General features: G+C 56.1%; 1 protein-coding gene across 1 annotated transcript in view; it reads right to left on the bottom strand.

Moving 5' to 3' along the window:
- ANKS1A (ankyrin repeat and sterile alpha motif domain containing 1A) overlaps positions 1–13,098 on the bottom strand; it is a 142,866-nt gene that overhangs the window by 8,735 nt on the left and 121,033 nt on the right. Inside the window, exon 14 of the mRNA XM_010848635.1 lies at positions 11,957–12,063. Within this exon, the coding sequence (XP_010846937.1) occupies positions 11,957–12,063 (107 nt within the window). The remainder of the gene's footprint in view (positions 1–11,956; positions 12,064–13,098) is intronic.

Raw genomic sequence — 13,098 nt, 5'->3', positions numbered from 1 at the left:
TGAACCCTCCTCCCTCCTCCCTCCCCATACCATCCCTCTGGGTCGTCCCAGTGCACTAGCCCCAAGCATCCAGTATCATGCATCGAACCTGGACTGGCATCTCGTTTCATACATGATATTTTACATGTTTCAATGCCATTCTCTCAAATCTTCCCACCCTCTCCCTCTCCCATAGAGTCCATAAGACTGTTCTATACATCAGTGTCTCTTTTGCTATCTCGTACACCGGGTTATTGTTACCATCTTTCTAAATTCCATATATATGCGTTACTATACTGTATTGGTGTTTTTCCTTCTGGCTTACTTCACTCTGTATAATAGGCTCCAGTTTCATCCACCTCATTAGAACTGATTCAAATGTTTTCTTTTTAATGGCTGAGTAATACTCCATTGTGTATATGTACCATAGCTCTCTACTCATTTTTTAACGACATACAGATGACCAAGAGACACATGAAAAGATGCTCAACATCACTAATTGTTAGGAAAATGCAAATTAAAACCACAAGGAGATATATCACTTTACACCTGTCAGAATGGCTATTATCAAAAAGACAACAAAGAAGTACTGGCAAGGATGTGGACAAAAGGGGAATCTCATGCACTGCTGGTGAGACTGTAAATCGGAGCACTGACAGATGAATAGTGTGGTGTACACACACAGGAATACTACTCAGCCAAAAAAACAGGAAGGGGACTTCCCTGGTGGTTCAGCGGTTAAAAGAATTTGCCTGCAAATGCATGCAGGGTTGATTCCTGGTCTGGGAAGATGCCACACGCCGCAGGGCAAGCAAGCCTGTGCGCCACAACTGCCGAGCCTGTGCTCTGGGGGCCTTGAACCGTGACTACTGCAGCCGGGGTGCCCCACAGGCCGTACCCCACATGGAGAGGGTAGCCCCCTTTCCACAGCTGGAGAAAGCCTGTGCACCACAACCACCAACCAGCACAGCCAAATAAATGAAACCATGCTTTAAAAAAAGAACGACATCTTGGCACTTGGGAGAGCGTGGATGGGGTCCAGAGTGCATTATGCTGAAACAGACAAATACGGTATGATCTCACTTATACGTGGAATCTAAAAAATGAACGAGCAAACCAAAATGGAGAGAGACTCATAAAGCGGACGAACAGGTGGTTGCCAGAGGGGAATCAGGTGAGGTGGAGGGGAACGGGTAAAGGGGATTAAGAGGTACAGACTTCAGTTACAAAATAAATAAGCCATGGGGATATAACGTACAGCCTAAGGATATGGTCAGTAATGTCGTAATAACTTCACATGGTGACAGACGGTTACTAGACTCACTGTGATCATTTCATAACGTGCCAGATGTCAAATCATTATGTAGTACACCTGAAACTAATATCACATGTCAACTATATTTCGATTTTCAATTTTCAAAAAAGGGTATAAAAGAAGTTGCTTGGGCAAGGGTATGTGTGTTCAGAAGGCTGACAGACGTCTTACTCTTGTCAGTGCAGCTGTTTAGAAATGGCTTCTCACTGCATGTCTTAACACAAGATCAGCCCACTCGTAGGTGAGCTCAAGCATCCTTTCATGTTTTATCTGTCAAGTACATATACAGCACTTACTGCCCCCCTCCATGGGCGACATGCTTTGCACTTGCTGAACTACTGAATAATGGGGACTACTGTTACCCCATTTTACAGCTCAGGGAGCTGAGGCCCAGAGAGCACCAGTGACCTGTGGGGCCGAGTTCAGCCCAACATTCGTGTCCATGCAGCTCTGGGGTGGGTGCTGGGAGCAGCCACAGCTGCTGCTTCAGGAATTACTTTATCCTGCACTTGATCTGCAGGAACTCTTTACACAGTGAGGAAATCAACGCTTTGCTATGAAGAGCTGGGCGCGTGTCTTTGCTGTTTGTCTTTGTCTCTGAACTGTTACGCTGGCTTTGTTCAGGCAGAAGCTGTCTGCTTGCACTGGAACTTCCACTTTTCTCATGGAGCTTCTCTAAAGTTTCATCAGGCTTAGAAAATCCTTTCTGGGATTTTTAAAACAATTCTTCCACAGTTTTCCCCCCGTAACTTCACAGTTTCATTTTTTACAATCCAATCTTTAATCTACCTCAAATTTATTTTGACATAAGGTTTAAGGGTCCACTTAATATTTTTTTCCAGGCAGCAGATGGTCTATTTCTTGAATGAGCTATCTTTTCTCCACCAATCTGAAATGACTTCTGATGTGTCCTAAATTCCTGTTTCCAGGATTTTTTCCGGACTTTTTATTCTGTTGAGGTGGATATTATTTATGCCCGCTTTACAGAGAAGGTTAGTAAGTCGGGCCAGCTCATGCAGACCACTACCTGGTGGCTTCACCTGTGTGCCCAAGCTGCAGTGACTGCTGGTGTGGGAGCCTCCCGAAAGCCTGTGCCTGGTGACAGAAATCTGGCCTCACAGAGGACAGGCCGTAAGCAAGACAGCTCTGAAGCCGGACTACTCGGCTCAGGCTGCAGGGCACACCCCTCTGCTGGGACCCTAGAGATCCCTGGGCCTGCAGAGTGTCCTCTGGGCCCTGGCACCACTCTCAAGTCTGACCAGCTTCCAAGTCACCCCTGAATCCAAGAGTCGCCACGCCGAGTTCCTGTCGTTACTCTGGGCTCAGGTCTAGGGTATGCTGGTGGGGAAAAACGGTGGGGGAAGAGGGGGCAGGCTTTCTGGTGACGATGAGGACCCCTCAGCGAGGACCCGAGAGTGAGCCTCTGAGAGGGCGGCACTGCAGCGACGCTCTGAAAACCCACTGCAACCCTGACGTTCCCTCAGAAGCCTTCACAAACATTTAGGGTACCACTAATACTGAACTGAAGCCTGACCACCAGGAAACTAGATCCAACTGGAGACAAGGCCATCATGAACCAGACCTCCAGGCAAGAGAATGGGGGCGTACGCAGCTTTGAGGTGAAAGAGGCAGATGTCCCAAACGACGTGACGGAAAATCAGAGCAAACAGCTGCCGGAGTACGCCCTGGGCACAGCGCGGGGTCCTGAGTTCCTAAACCTGCCATGTCTACATTCTGTGGGATTAGTTTGGTGTGGTGGCTATCAGGCCCCCAAATCCTCAAAGACAGGAAACATTCTGGAAGTTACTCCACTCTCCTGGCTGAGGAAGAAACCTTTTCACAAGGAGGTTTATGGGGAAAGGGGACCTCCTACTTTGTTCACCTCCTGCCACACTAATGCTGACCAAGAGCTGACTATATGCCAGTCCGCGTTCCAAGTTCCCAGTGAGCGAACAGTTAGGGAGCTAACCGAGCAGAACGGCTCACTGGCCTAATAAGCATTTCAGTGAACAGAGATTTCCTGAGATTTTATTAGTTTCCAAGTCTAAGTGAAATCTGAAGCAGAACTGCTGACGCTTGGCTTGGTTAGGTTCCATCCCTAAGGGGGAGGGGACAGGCGTGAGCAGCGTCCTGGCGCATCCTCCTGGAGAGGCGTGTGCGTGCAGCGTGCCAGCCTGTGGAAAGGCAGGCTGGGAGACGGCACACCTGGGCTCTGTCCCCCTGCCCCACCACGGCCAGTGTCAGCCCTGGCAGGACTTGACCTCTGCTCCAACAAAGGCCCGTGAGCTCTGACGGAAGAGGGCCCGCTGGGCAGAGCTGCAGGAGACTGGATTCCTCGGGAGGGGTTTTGTCCCTCAGCAGTAGTTACAGACCCGCCACTTGGCCCGCCCCCTCCAGCCTAATTTCCATATTCTGTATGGCCTCTCTCTCTTCTCAGACAACCATTCAGCCATTTCTCCTGCCAGGAGTCATTAAAAAAAAAACAAAGGCTGAAACCTCCTCTCTTGGGGGAGAAAGAATGAGACCGAGCTACTGTCCCCAGCCTGACTGGGCCTCCGGGGAAAAGCCCCGCAATGATGCTCCTCCCCCTCCCCGCCCCACCCAAGTCTTTCTTGGGCCTCGAGGAACAGGGATGGTGGGAAGAGCTGTTCCAGAAGGATAAGTGTGCTGGGGTGAGGGGTCAGGGGCTTGCCTTGATGCACACAGAATGCAGATGAAGACCTCAGGAGCAGATTTCTCAAATTAGGGGAGGGGAAGATGGGAGGATGAGGGAAGAGCCAACTGAGTGTGCTGAGCGGCTGACAGTCACCACACCCCTGGCTGTACTGATCTGTGGGGCCTGCCTGAGCCGCTAAGAAGGCTCCTTAACACCCGAGCAGCTAGGTCAGTGACCACATCATCGGGGCCCCTGGCCGCCTCCAGAGCTGCTGGGCACCAAGGGGGTAGCTAAGTGCTTCCTTGGGCCCTGGCTGGTTCAATGTGATACTTATGCTTTCTCTGCCTTCCAGGACTTTGCAGATTTCCACTGGGCCCTGCTTCAATCTCTCCCTCATATTAAAGGAGAAAAAATTTTTTTCTAAGTAGAAAAGTTGTAAGTTTATTTTTGAAAATTCTGAAAATAAAAAAGTATAAAGAAAAATGTAAAAGCCACTTATAAATCCATTGCCTCTGGTGGGGGTGGGGGACCGAGCTTACCATTTGGGAGAAGTCTTTTCAGTGACAATATTTTGGCAGAATTGGGACTGTGGTCTATATGTTATTTACTTAACCTGCCTTTTCACATGCTGACACGCTTGCGCACTGAACCGTCTGCCATGGACCCCCAACGACCGCACGCTCTCCAGGGCGCGTGCGTCCTGTAACGTCACCCACCGCGTTACTGGCTACAGCAGCAGGGCTGTTGGGGGCACAGTCATCTGGGCGCGGGTCGCTGAGCACGGAACAGGACAGGACCCTGGTCTGAGCCAGGACCACCTTCCCAGGCTGAGTGGCCACAGACACGTGGTGGTGGGTGGGCTACGAGGGAGAGCGAGGAGAGCACACGTCTTCCCCAAACCACAGCCCCAGACCCAGGGAGCTCGGGGAGCAGGGGGCTGGCCCAGGGAGAGTGGGGAGGACCACTGGGAGAAGGAAGAGGAAGCGAAGATGGCAGGGCTCTGCTGCTCACCTCTGTGGCCTATGGGTATGAATAATGATGGAAAATAGAAGCCATGCTCCCTGAAGCATCATGTGTCCACTCATCCAGGGGTCGAGGGCTTCCTGTGCTCTACCCACTGGGCAAGGCAGCTGTGGTGTAAAAGAGTAAGACCTGGGTTCTGGGCTTCCCTGGTGGTCCAAGTAGTTGGGAATCCACCGTGCAGCGCGATCCCTGGTCCAGGAATGAAGATCTCACGTGCCGCAGACAAACTAAACCTGTGCGCCACAACTCCTGAAGCCCACGCGCTAGAGGCCAAGCTCCACAAGAGAAGCCACTGCAACGAGAGGCCCACACACCGCAACTCGAGAGGAGCCCCCTCTCACTGCTACTAGAAGAAGCCCGCACGGAGCAACAAGACCCAGTGCAGCCAAAGAACTGGGTTCAAGTCCCTTACAAAGTCAGAACTTTATAAACAGAACAAAGCCACCAGTCCATGCAGGTTAAGTAACGAATTCCTGGCGCTGAGCGCTGACCTGCTGGCAGGAACCAGCACTCCGCAGCTCTTCCTGTGTGCACCTGTTCGCCGCTGCCTGGCCTCGCCGACCCCTGCCTTCCTGGGGCGTGGTCACAAGACTTCCCAGACTGACGCCGTCCCCAGCTCATGGGTGCCCTACAAAAAGCTCGCCATCCTCGGCAGCAGGAGCAGCTCAGCCTTGACCTCCATCCCACCCTGCCCAGCCCTGTCCTCAGCTGGAGGCACAGAACACCAAGGGTGACCAGAAGCAACTAGTTCTCAGATGAGGATGAAGCGCAGAAGCTACCGGCTCCTACATCCGCAGGCCAGAGGCCGTCTCCCCGGTCAGTCTCGGCGGAGGGCTGTCAGGGATGGCTCTCCTCCCTGGTGGAGGGAAGCCACACCCCTGATGGCCCTGTTCTCCCAGGAAGGCCCCGGGGCCCCCCTTCTCTCTGATCCAGGCGCAGTCTCCTCCTGCCCATCTGCTGCCTATCGCCCCTGAATGTCTGCCTTGCCAAGGCCTTATCTGACGTCAAGATGCCATAAGCACTTCAAGTCACCAGTGCAGACCCAGGTCAGTGAGTCAAGGGGCCTGGATCCAAGACCACCCAAAGCAGGCTTCACCTCGCATGTCTGAGGATAAAGCTGATCTCTGCTTCTGCCACCTTCCCACCTCAAGTTCTCACACTCGGCCATGGAAAGTCTCAGTGGCTGCTCTGGGTGACCACAGCTAATGCTGTGCTGTCTTCAGAGCTTACGTGCAGAAAGAAGAAGGAAGCAGTCAAGTGAGATCCTGTGGGACAGGGATGGGGCGGGGGTACAGAGTAACCTGCCTGAAATCATGCAAGGGACCTGGAGGAAACCCAGATCTCCTGACTCCCAGCTGCTTCTCAGGGCAGGTGATTAGGCCCTGCCCATGTTTTCTCCTAAGCTTTTCCCTGTCCAGTTTCCTCAACTGTGGCCTCAGCCAGCTGCCCGAGGCCCTGGAGCTTCCCTGAGGGTGGAAGTCCCCAGGGCCTGAGCCCCACCAGCTCCTACCCCAGCCTCTTGTAGACTGGCCCTGACAGAGTGCGGACAGAATGATCTCCAGCCATGGCATCTACCTGGGAGAGGGGGCTACAGGGCACCAGAGTGCGAGGCGAGGGTATTGCTCTGGGCCCAGGAGACCTGGCTTCTGCTTGAGGAGCAGCCTTGAGCAAGTGACACTCCTGGGGTCCTGGGTGTGCTGTCCACGGAGCCTGGGAGTCGAGACGGGCCTCAGGGACACCTGAGTCATAGCTGATGTCTGCCAGGGACACACGGGCCCTACTGCTCTGCCCTGCACATGCACCCTGGGGGTCGACTAACCGAACACAGAGACGTGCTGAGATGCCAGACACAGCCCCCAGCAGCTGCTCACCCCGAGACCCCAGACCCGGAAGCTACAGGACAGGATGTGTTCACCACTCCAACTCCATCCTCAGGGCACTTGGTTAAATTAACAGACGTGAAGACAGCTCTCAAACGCCACTATGAAGGGGATGGGAGAGGCCAGTGCCACACGGGGGCACGCGGAGCTGGACGCTAAGTGACTCCAACTGCTGGCCCTCTGGGTAATTCTGGGGGAGCAAGAGAGCGCAAGCGCTGGGAAGGGGCCCAAAGGGAACCTGGCTCTGGTCTCAAGACTCAAGGGCTCTGCCAAGACAAGGAAGCAACAGCCCCTGGGATAACGAGGAGCTAAGTTCTTAAGTGACCACAGAACTGAGTTAGCACAGGAGGCAGGATCCACACTTGTCTAAGAATATTCCTTCCAAAGGAGTAAGCTCCGGGAGTTGGTGATGGACAGGGAGGCCTGGCGTGCTGCAGTCCATGGCGTCGCAGAGTCGGACAGGACTGAGCAACTGAACTGAACTGAATGCATTCCTTCCAAAGCCTTAGCTCCACACCCCTCCAATGACCCAGGTGAGGAAACTCTCCCTCTCGGGCCCTGCTACACACGGGGGCACAGAAACGGCCCCGCCCCAGAGCCGTCAGCTCCCCAAGCGCTGGCTGGAGAGATGGCGAGGCGGGGAGGCAGCCTGACAGCAGGGCAGGGAGAGGCAAAGGCAGGGACGTCAGAGGGGATGAGGAGCCACGGCAGGAGCCTGGGCGGAAACCCAAGGGCACAGCCTGGCTTCTGGGGTGAACAGTGAGGCTGATCCAGGGGTACAGCAAGAAGGGGGGCTCAAGGGTCTGGGAACCTGGCTGGGAAGCTTCACAGAAGCCAGTACAGAAGGAGCCCCTGGCCAAGTTCGTGCCTTGAGCACTCACAGGGGCTGGTCCTGCTCACCTGCCATCTCTCCCCTACATGTGGCACCAGCTGGCACCTCAGGAAAACATGGGCAGAAGGGAGAAATAAACCGACGGGAGGCGCACGAGGCTGCCCCAGCACTGCCCCGGAGAGGCACAGGCCTGCCTCTCAGCCTCTGTTTCCAGCCCAGCCTGAGCTGCTGCTGACTCCTTCCCGTTTTCCCCTTGTCTAAACTCCCAGCCTCGATCAGTTGCCACGTGCCATGGTGGATCAGCACTCCACCATGCTGTCCAGTGGGCATCTTGACTCCCCGGTGCCCTGCCTGGCAAAGCCATAACCACAGGATCCTGCCCCCTATACCCAGAACTCAGAGATCGTGGGGGCCCCCCAGAGAGTGGCTTTTGAGGCCCCTCAACATCAGGCCCAGCCCCCCTTGCTGCCCTCTCTGGGTCCTGCCCATTTCTGCCCTCAAGCCAGCCTCACCACAGACAGTGGGGGCCTCTCCCTAGAGTCTTTCCAGCTCTTGCAGCCTCTACAAAACCCCCAGGATGGCACGGGGAATGTAGGGGTTCAAAGTCAGATAGCTCTGGGCGAGTGTCCCGGCTCTGCCACTTCCTGGCAGTGTCTCCACCCTCTGGGCCCAGGGCCCTGTTTGCGATTTGATGCACACCCGCCTCAGGGCTGGGCGCCAGCTCGGTACCCGGCAGGCAGTGAACCCTGGGTGAGCAAGGCATCTCCTCTGTGCCCGGTACTTAGCACTCGTCGCTGTTACCAGTGCTGTGTGCGCGTGTTCTCCCAGCTAGACTCAAATTCGTTACGATGCCTACAGCATCTGCTTAGCTGATTTCAAAGCCGTTCCTTGTAGGAAACACAGAAAATCTATTTCACTCTCAAAAAGGAAACAAAGCCATAATCCCCCTGAGATAACGAACAGTAGAATACATTTTTGGCTTACTCGCTGCACTTCGATATGCTTTCTATTTTGAAAATTAAGATCATGTTGCACACGGATTTTTGTGTCTCAGCTTCTTCACTCAGCACTCCAAGGTGAATGTTCCTGCACGTCAGAGTCCTGAGAACCTTTCTAAATGTCCACCCGACCCCGCAGGAGGAGTGCCACCACTGACTCCATGACACTCCAGTGAGGGGACGTGAGGCCGAGTTCCAGATACCGGACCTGCACCAGCCCGCTTGAGCTGCACACTCGCCAACCACCGATTACCTTCTTTCCGTGCTGATTAAACACATTTCCTCCCTTCTCTAAAAAAGCCCATTTCCTGTGGACAAGATTTGTGGTGAGACAAATGGAACTGGCTACGATGCACGAGCCAGCGCGGTGGGCGGGCTGGCAGACGTGTGAGCCGGACTTCCCGCCCTGGCTCCCGGGTCGGGGTCAGCCCTGTCACCCTGGGGGTGCCTGGCAGCCCCTGCCCCTGCCCCCTGCGGGCAAGAAAGTGTGAATCAAGTTCAAACTGCAGCACTCACTTGTCCGGCTCAGGTCTCACATCACAGGAGGAGAAGCCAAGAGAAGCTTGGACAAGACAGGACCCAGGAGGCCGTGACGGAGGTCTTCCATTTGCTCACGGCCTAAGTGCGCTCTGCATGGCCCCCAAAAGTAAGCTTGGGCCCAGGGACAGAAGCCACAAGGAGACAGGTTTGGCTCAATATGAAGAAGGGTCTAAACCAGCCTGAGCGACGTAGAGCATGAAGGGGCTGTGCCTTTGCAAGGGGGAGGGCCCGTCACTGGGAACAGGGCAGAGGTCATCTGGAAGGACCTCGGGCACAGAGGGGACGATAAGACCACGTGGTGTTAAGGTCCCCTCTACCCTGAGAGGGAGCCAGGTGACTCTCACAAATGCCCTAGACTCCTCCCACAACTCAGAGGACCCCGTCACAGGGAGATTCCATAGCAGCCCTTGGTCTCAGACGTTCCTACTACATCTAGAGCCTGGCTGGCTTTCTGGGAGCCACTTGTGAATCTTGCAGAAGAGTCTCCAGAGCATTTCACAATGAAGAGAAACATTTACAACCTACTGAAAACCAAATCACACAGGGATAATGCCACCAGCTAACGCAGTGTAAGTTATACCATATGCAACGAGGGAATGTTTCTAAACAAAACACTCCCTTCTTACGTGTTCTCTTCCTCCCTTTTCTGGTTACGAAAACTTAATTAGCCTTGCAGCCCATCTGGCAACTTACATGCAATTACCCAGGATGCTGTGCATGGCCACTCAGGCCACTGAAGGCCTGAGAAGCCATGCGCTAGACTGAGGCGCAATCAGCCTTCCTGCCTGCCAGCCGCCCCTCCGGAACTGAGAGGACAGAGGGGAACGGCTCGCACCCAGGGCAGCATGAGGAGCCTGGAAGGCCCTGGAAGAACTGAGCTGCGGGCCTCCCTCAATGAGCCCCTCCCCAAAGGGAACAGGTGTGTTCCGACAGAGGCCCCGCATCGTGCGTGGATGCCTGGGCCAGGGCCAGACTTCTTCCCCAGGTGCCTGCCCAGCTCCTTTCTGGTCAGAGTACAAGGAGGGGCAGAGAAGCAGTTTTAAAGGGGTTTTTATACTCAAGAAATGGGCACCTTAGCCTTTCCAGACCAGTAGGAGGAGGGGTGAGAAGTCAGGAGCTCAGCCTCTCAGATCCCCCAGCACAGGCAGGGGACACCCACGGCCACCCTTCCTCGCCCACCTGATGGCCAGTCTGAGGAAGGGCCGTGCTCAGAGGCGCAAGGCCCCTCACCAGCCGGCACCAAGGGCGCGGTGCACTCACTCACTGGCTGAACACTCACCTCCGTTTTGGGTTTGCTGGCCTTCCCCAAGGAACCTGGTAAGTCAGGGATTAGGTTATAAGAACCATAAATATACTCAGTTCAAGTTAAAAAAAAAAAAAAAAGCTATTTAAAACCTAGTATTTTTAAAAGCTGAAAAATAACTGGCCTCAAGTTGGCTTGGGAAGGGTGGCTTGCAGCAGCCTTCGCTGTCTGCCCTGGGACACAGACAACCTGGTGGGGTGAGCTGTCCCAGTCAGGGTCCCCCGCGGTGCCTTGGGCCAGCTCCCTGGGTGGCCCACTACTTGGGAGGTGCCCAATGCCACCCCATCAGTGAGAGCCCCACAGAGACCCACTCTGGACAGTAAAGGGCAGGGGGAGCCCTGGGTCCACTGACCACCACCCTCAATCACAGCGGCCGAGGGGGCTGCGTGGTCAGGGATCTGCTTCAGGGAGCGGAGGCACCTCAGTGTCCACTCGGGACTGCACCCTGGAAATCGTGAGAGGCGGGACAGGCCCACCAGGAAGGAAGGAACCTCAAACCAGCTCCCAACACAGCACGGGCAAGAAGGCGACTTCAAGCATCTAAAAGGCACCACTCCCACTCCCCTTAGCCACCAGTGAGAAACAGGCCGTGTGCGTGGCAGCGAAGCAGGACCCTCAGACCCGGAGTGCCAGGCTCGTGTCCTACCCTCCCCAGTTCCCAGAGACGTGAGCGTGAGTAAGACAGTCCACTGCTCTGGGTCTGGAAAATGAAGATGGAGATGTAAGTGCACATCTCAGGGCTGCTGGGAGAGTCAGTGAGCACCTCCCCGCACCCAGAGTGCTAACAGGACGCGTCAGCTCTGTCCCCACCACTGCGCTCAACCTAGGGGAGGGCTTCCCGAGGAGATTCAGGCATGGGCACCCCGCCCACAGCTGCTTCTTGGACCTATACAGGGAGCCCTGGGTCTGGACCCAGGGTCCGGGTGGGCCCCTGCTCCACAGAGAGGATACTTGGGTTTTTCTTTCTTTCTGAGCTGTTGTGCTTTGCAAGAAGAGAATGCAAAGTTACACCTCAGTAAAGCAGCCGATCCTTCCCACCCCCACTCAGCCTCCCATCTGCGCCACCCATGAGGCCACCAGCCCACTACCAGGCCTTCGTGCCAGAGACCTTCTGACTTCAGTGACCACAGGCTTGACAGTAAAGTTTTGGGGAACAAAGGGAGCTTCTGGCATCTGGCTGGGATCTGAGACCCGGGATCTGAGAGGGAGACAGGAGTGGACCAAGGGATGTGTCAGGGACACTGCTTCTCCGATGTGAACTTGCAAAGAGTCCTCCCGACAGGGTGTGCTCAGAGCAGTGCTGACAAAGCAGCGCCACCGCCGCGTCCAGCCGCGCGGCCCCTCTTCCTGGGACACAGGTCTACGTACAGTTTCCACCTCCAGCGGGGCCTGGGGTGCGGGAGCGGCCTCCCCCAGGGCTGGGCACTCACCAGGAAGCGGACATCGTCAAAGCCGTTGAGAAGCAGCCTGCTCTCATACTGCTGCAGCCCCACGGCCTCCAGCCACTCCCCGACGCTCTGTTCCAGCGGCCGCGCACCTGACGAGAGAGGAATCGGCAGACGCTTGAAAAGGGAGAAACCATTGAGGCGGTAGCAGCGGCACTCGGAGGAAGACAGATGGCACTGCCACACCATCGTCATTACCACGGAGCAGCCACACTCGGGACCGGAGGCAGGCGAGCGCCGGGCCCGCGGCCCCTCCTCCGCGGGTGGCGCAAGGGCACCGGGCGGCCGCCGCCCACTCCCACGCCCCCCGGGGTCTGGCGGCCCGGGGGGCCGGGGGAGCTGACCCCCTAGGCTCTCCGGGTCGGCGCTCGTCCGCCTGCACGCAGGAATTTCACAAAGTCCGTCCCCACGGGCCCCAGAAGGGGCGGGGGACGAGGGACCAGTCCCACGACCTTGCAGCCCAGGCCAGTCAGGGGCGAGCGCGCCTCTTCATGCAGCGGAGGGACACAGGCACAGCGAGGGCTCCGCGCCCGGCCCCGGGCAGCCAGCGCATGCAGCCCAAGCAGCAGGACCCCGGCCCGCGGAGAAAGGAGACTTTTACTTGTCTTCCCCCAGCAGTCCCGAAACAAGCAAACCATGGCCACCAGGCTTTCGTGCGCAGAGGCTCAGGGCGGCGCGGGCCAGGCGGGCACATGGGCGAGGGCTGGGGGCCGGGACCCCACTACACTCCGGCCGCCGGGAAGCGGGCCGTCTCCCGGGGCAGGTCGCTGTCCGCGGGGCTGCCTTCCCGGGCGGGGCTGGGCGGCGGGGGTTGGGCGTTCATCTTCCTCTTCCGACGGTGGCTGTTCCCGTGACTAGCCTGCTCGGGTGGAAAGCAGGCGGGCAGATCCAGTTCTCAGCTAAAGAAGACAAAACCCAGCTCAACAGAACAGAGAAAGGCAGCGGTCCTCTGTCATCTGAGTGGCGCGAGCCTATTTCCCGGTCGGCGCTGCTCTGTCTCTGGCCGAGTGATAAAGGCAGCAGCTGTCTTCCCAGCGTCTCCGGGGCTTGCCTCCCTCCTCTGAGGATGAATATGAAAGGGAGGACCTCATTTGCTCTGCTCCTCGGTAGGACTGGGAGCCTGCCAG

This window comes from Bison bison, unplaced genomic scaffold, assembly GCF_000754665.1.
Source record: "Bison bison bison isolate TAMUID 2011002044 unplaced genomic scaffold, Bison_UMD1.0 scf7180017864270, whole genome shotgun sequence".
NCBI classification, from domain to species: Eukaryota; Metazoa; Chordata; class Mammalia; order Artiodactyla; family Bovidae; genus Bison; species Bison bison.
The sequence above is the reverse complement of the archived record's forward strand: the minus strand, read 5'-3'. Positions and strand labels throughout refer to the sequence as shown.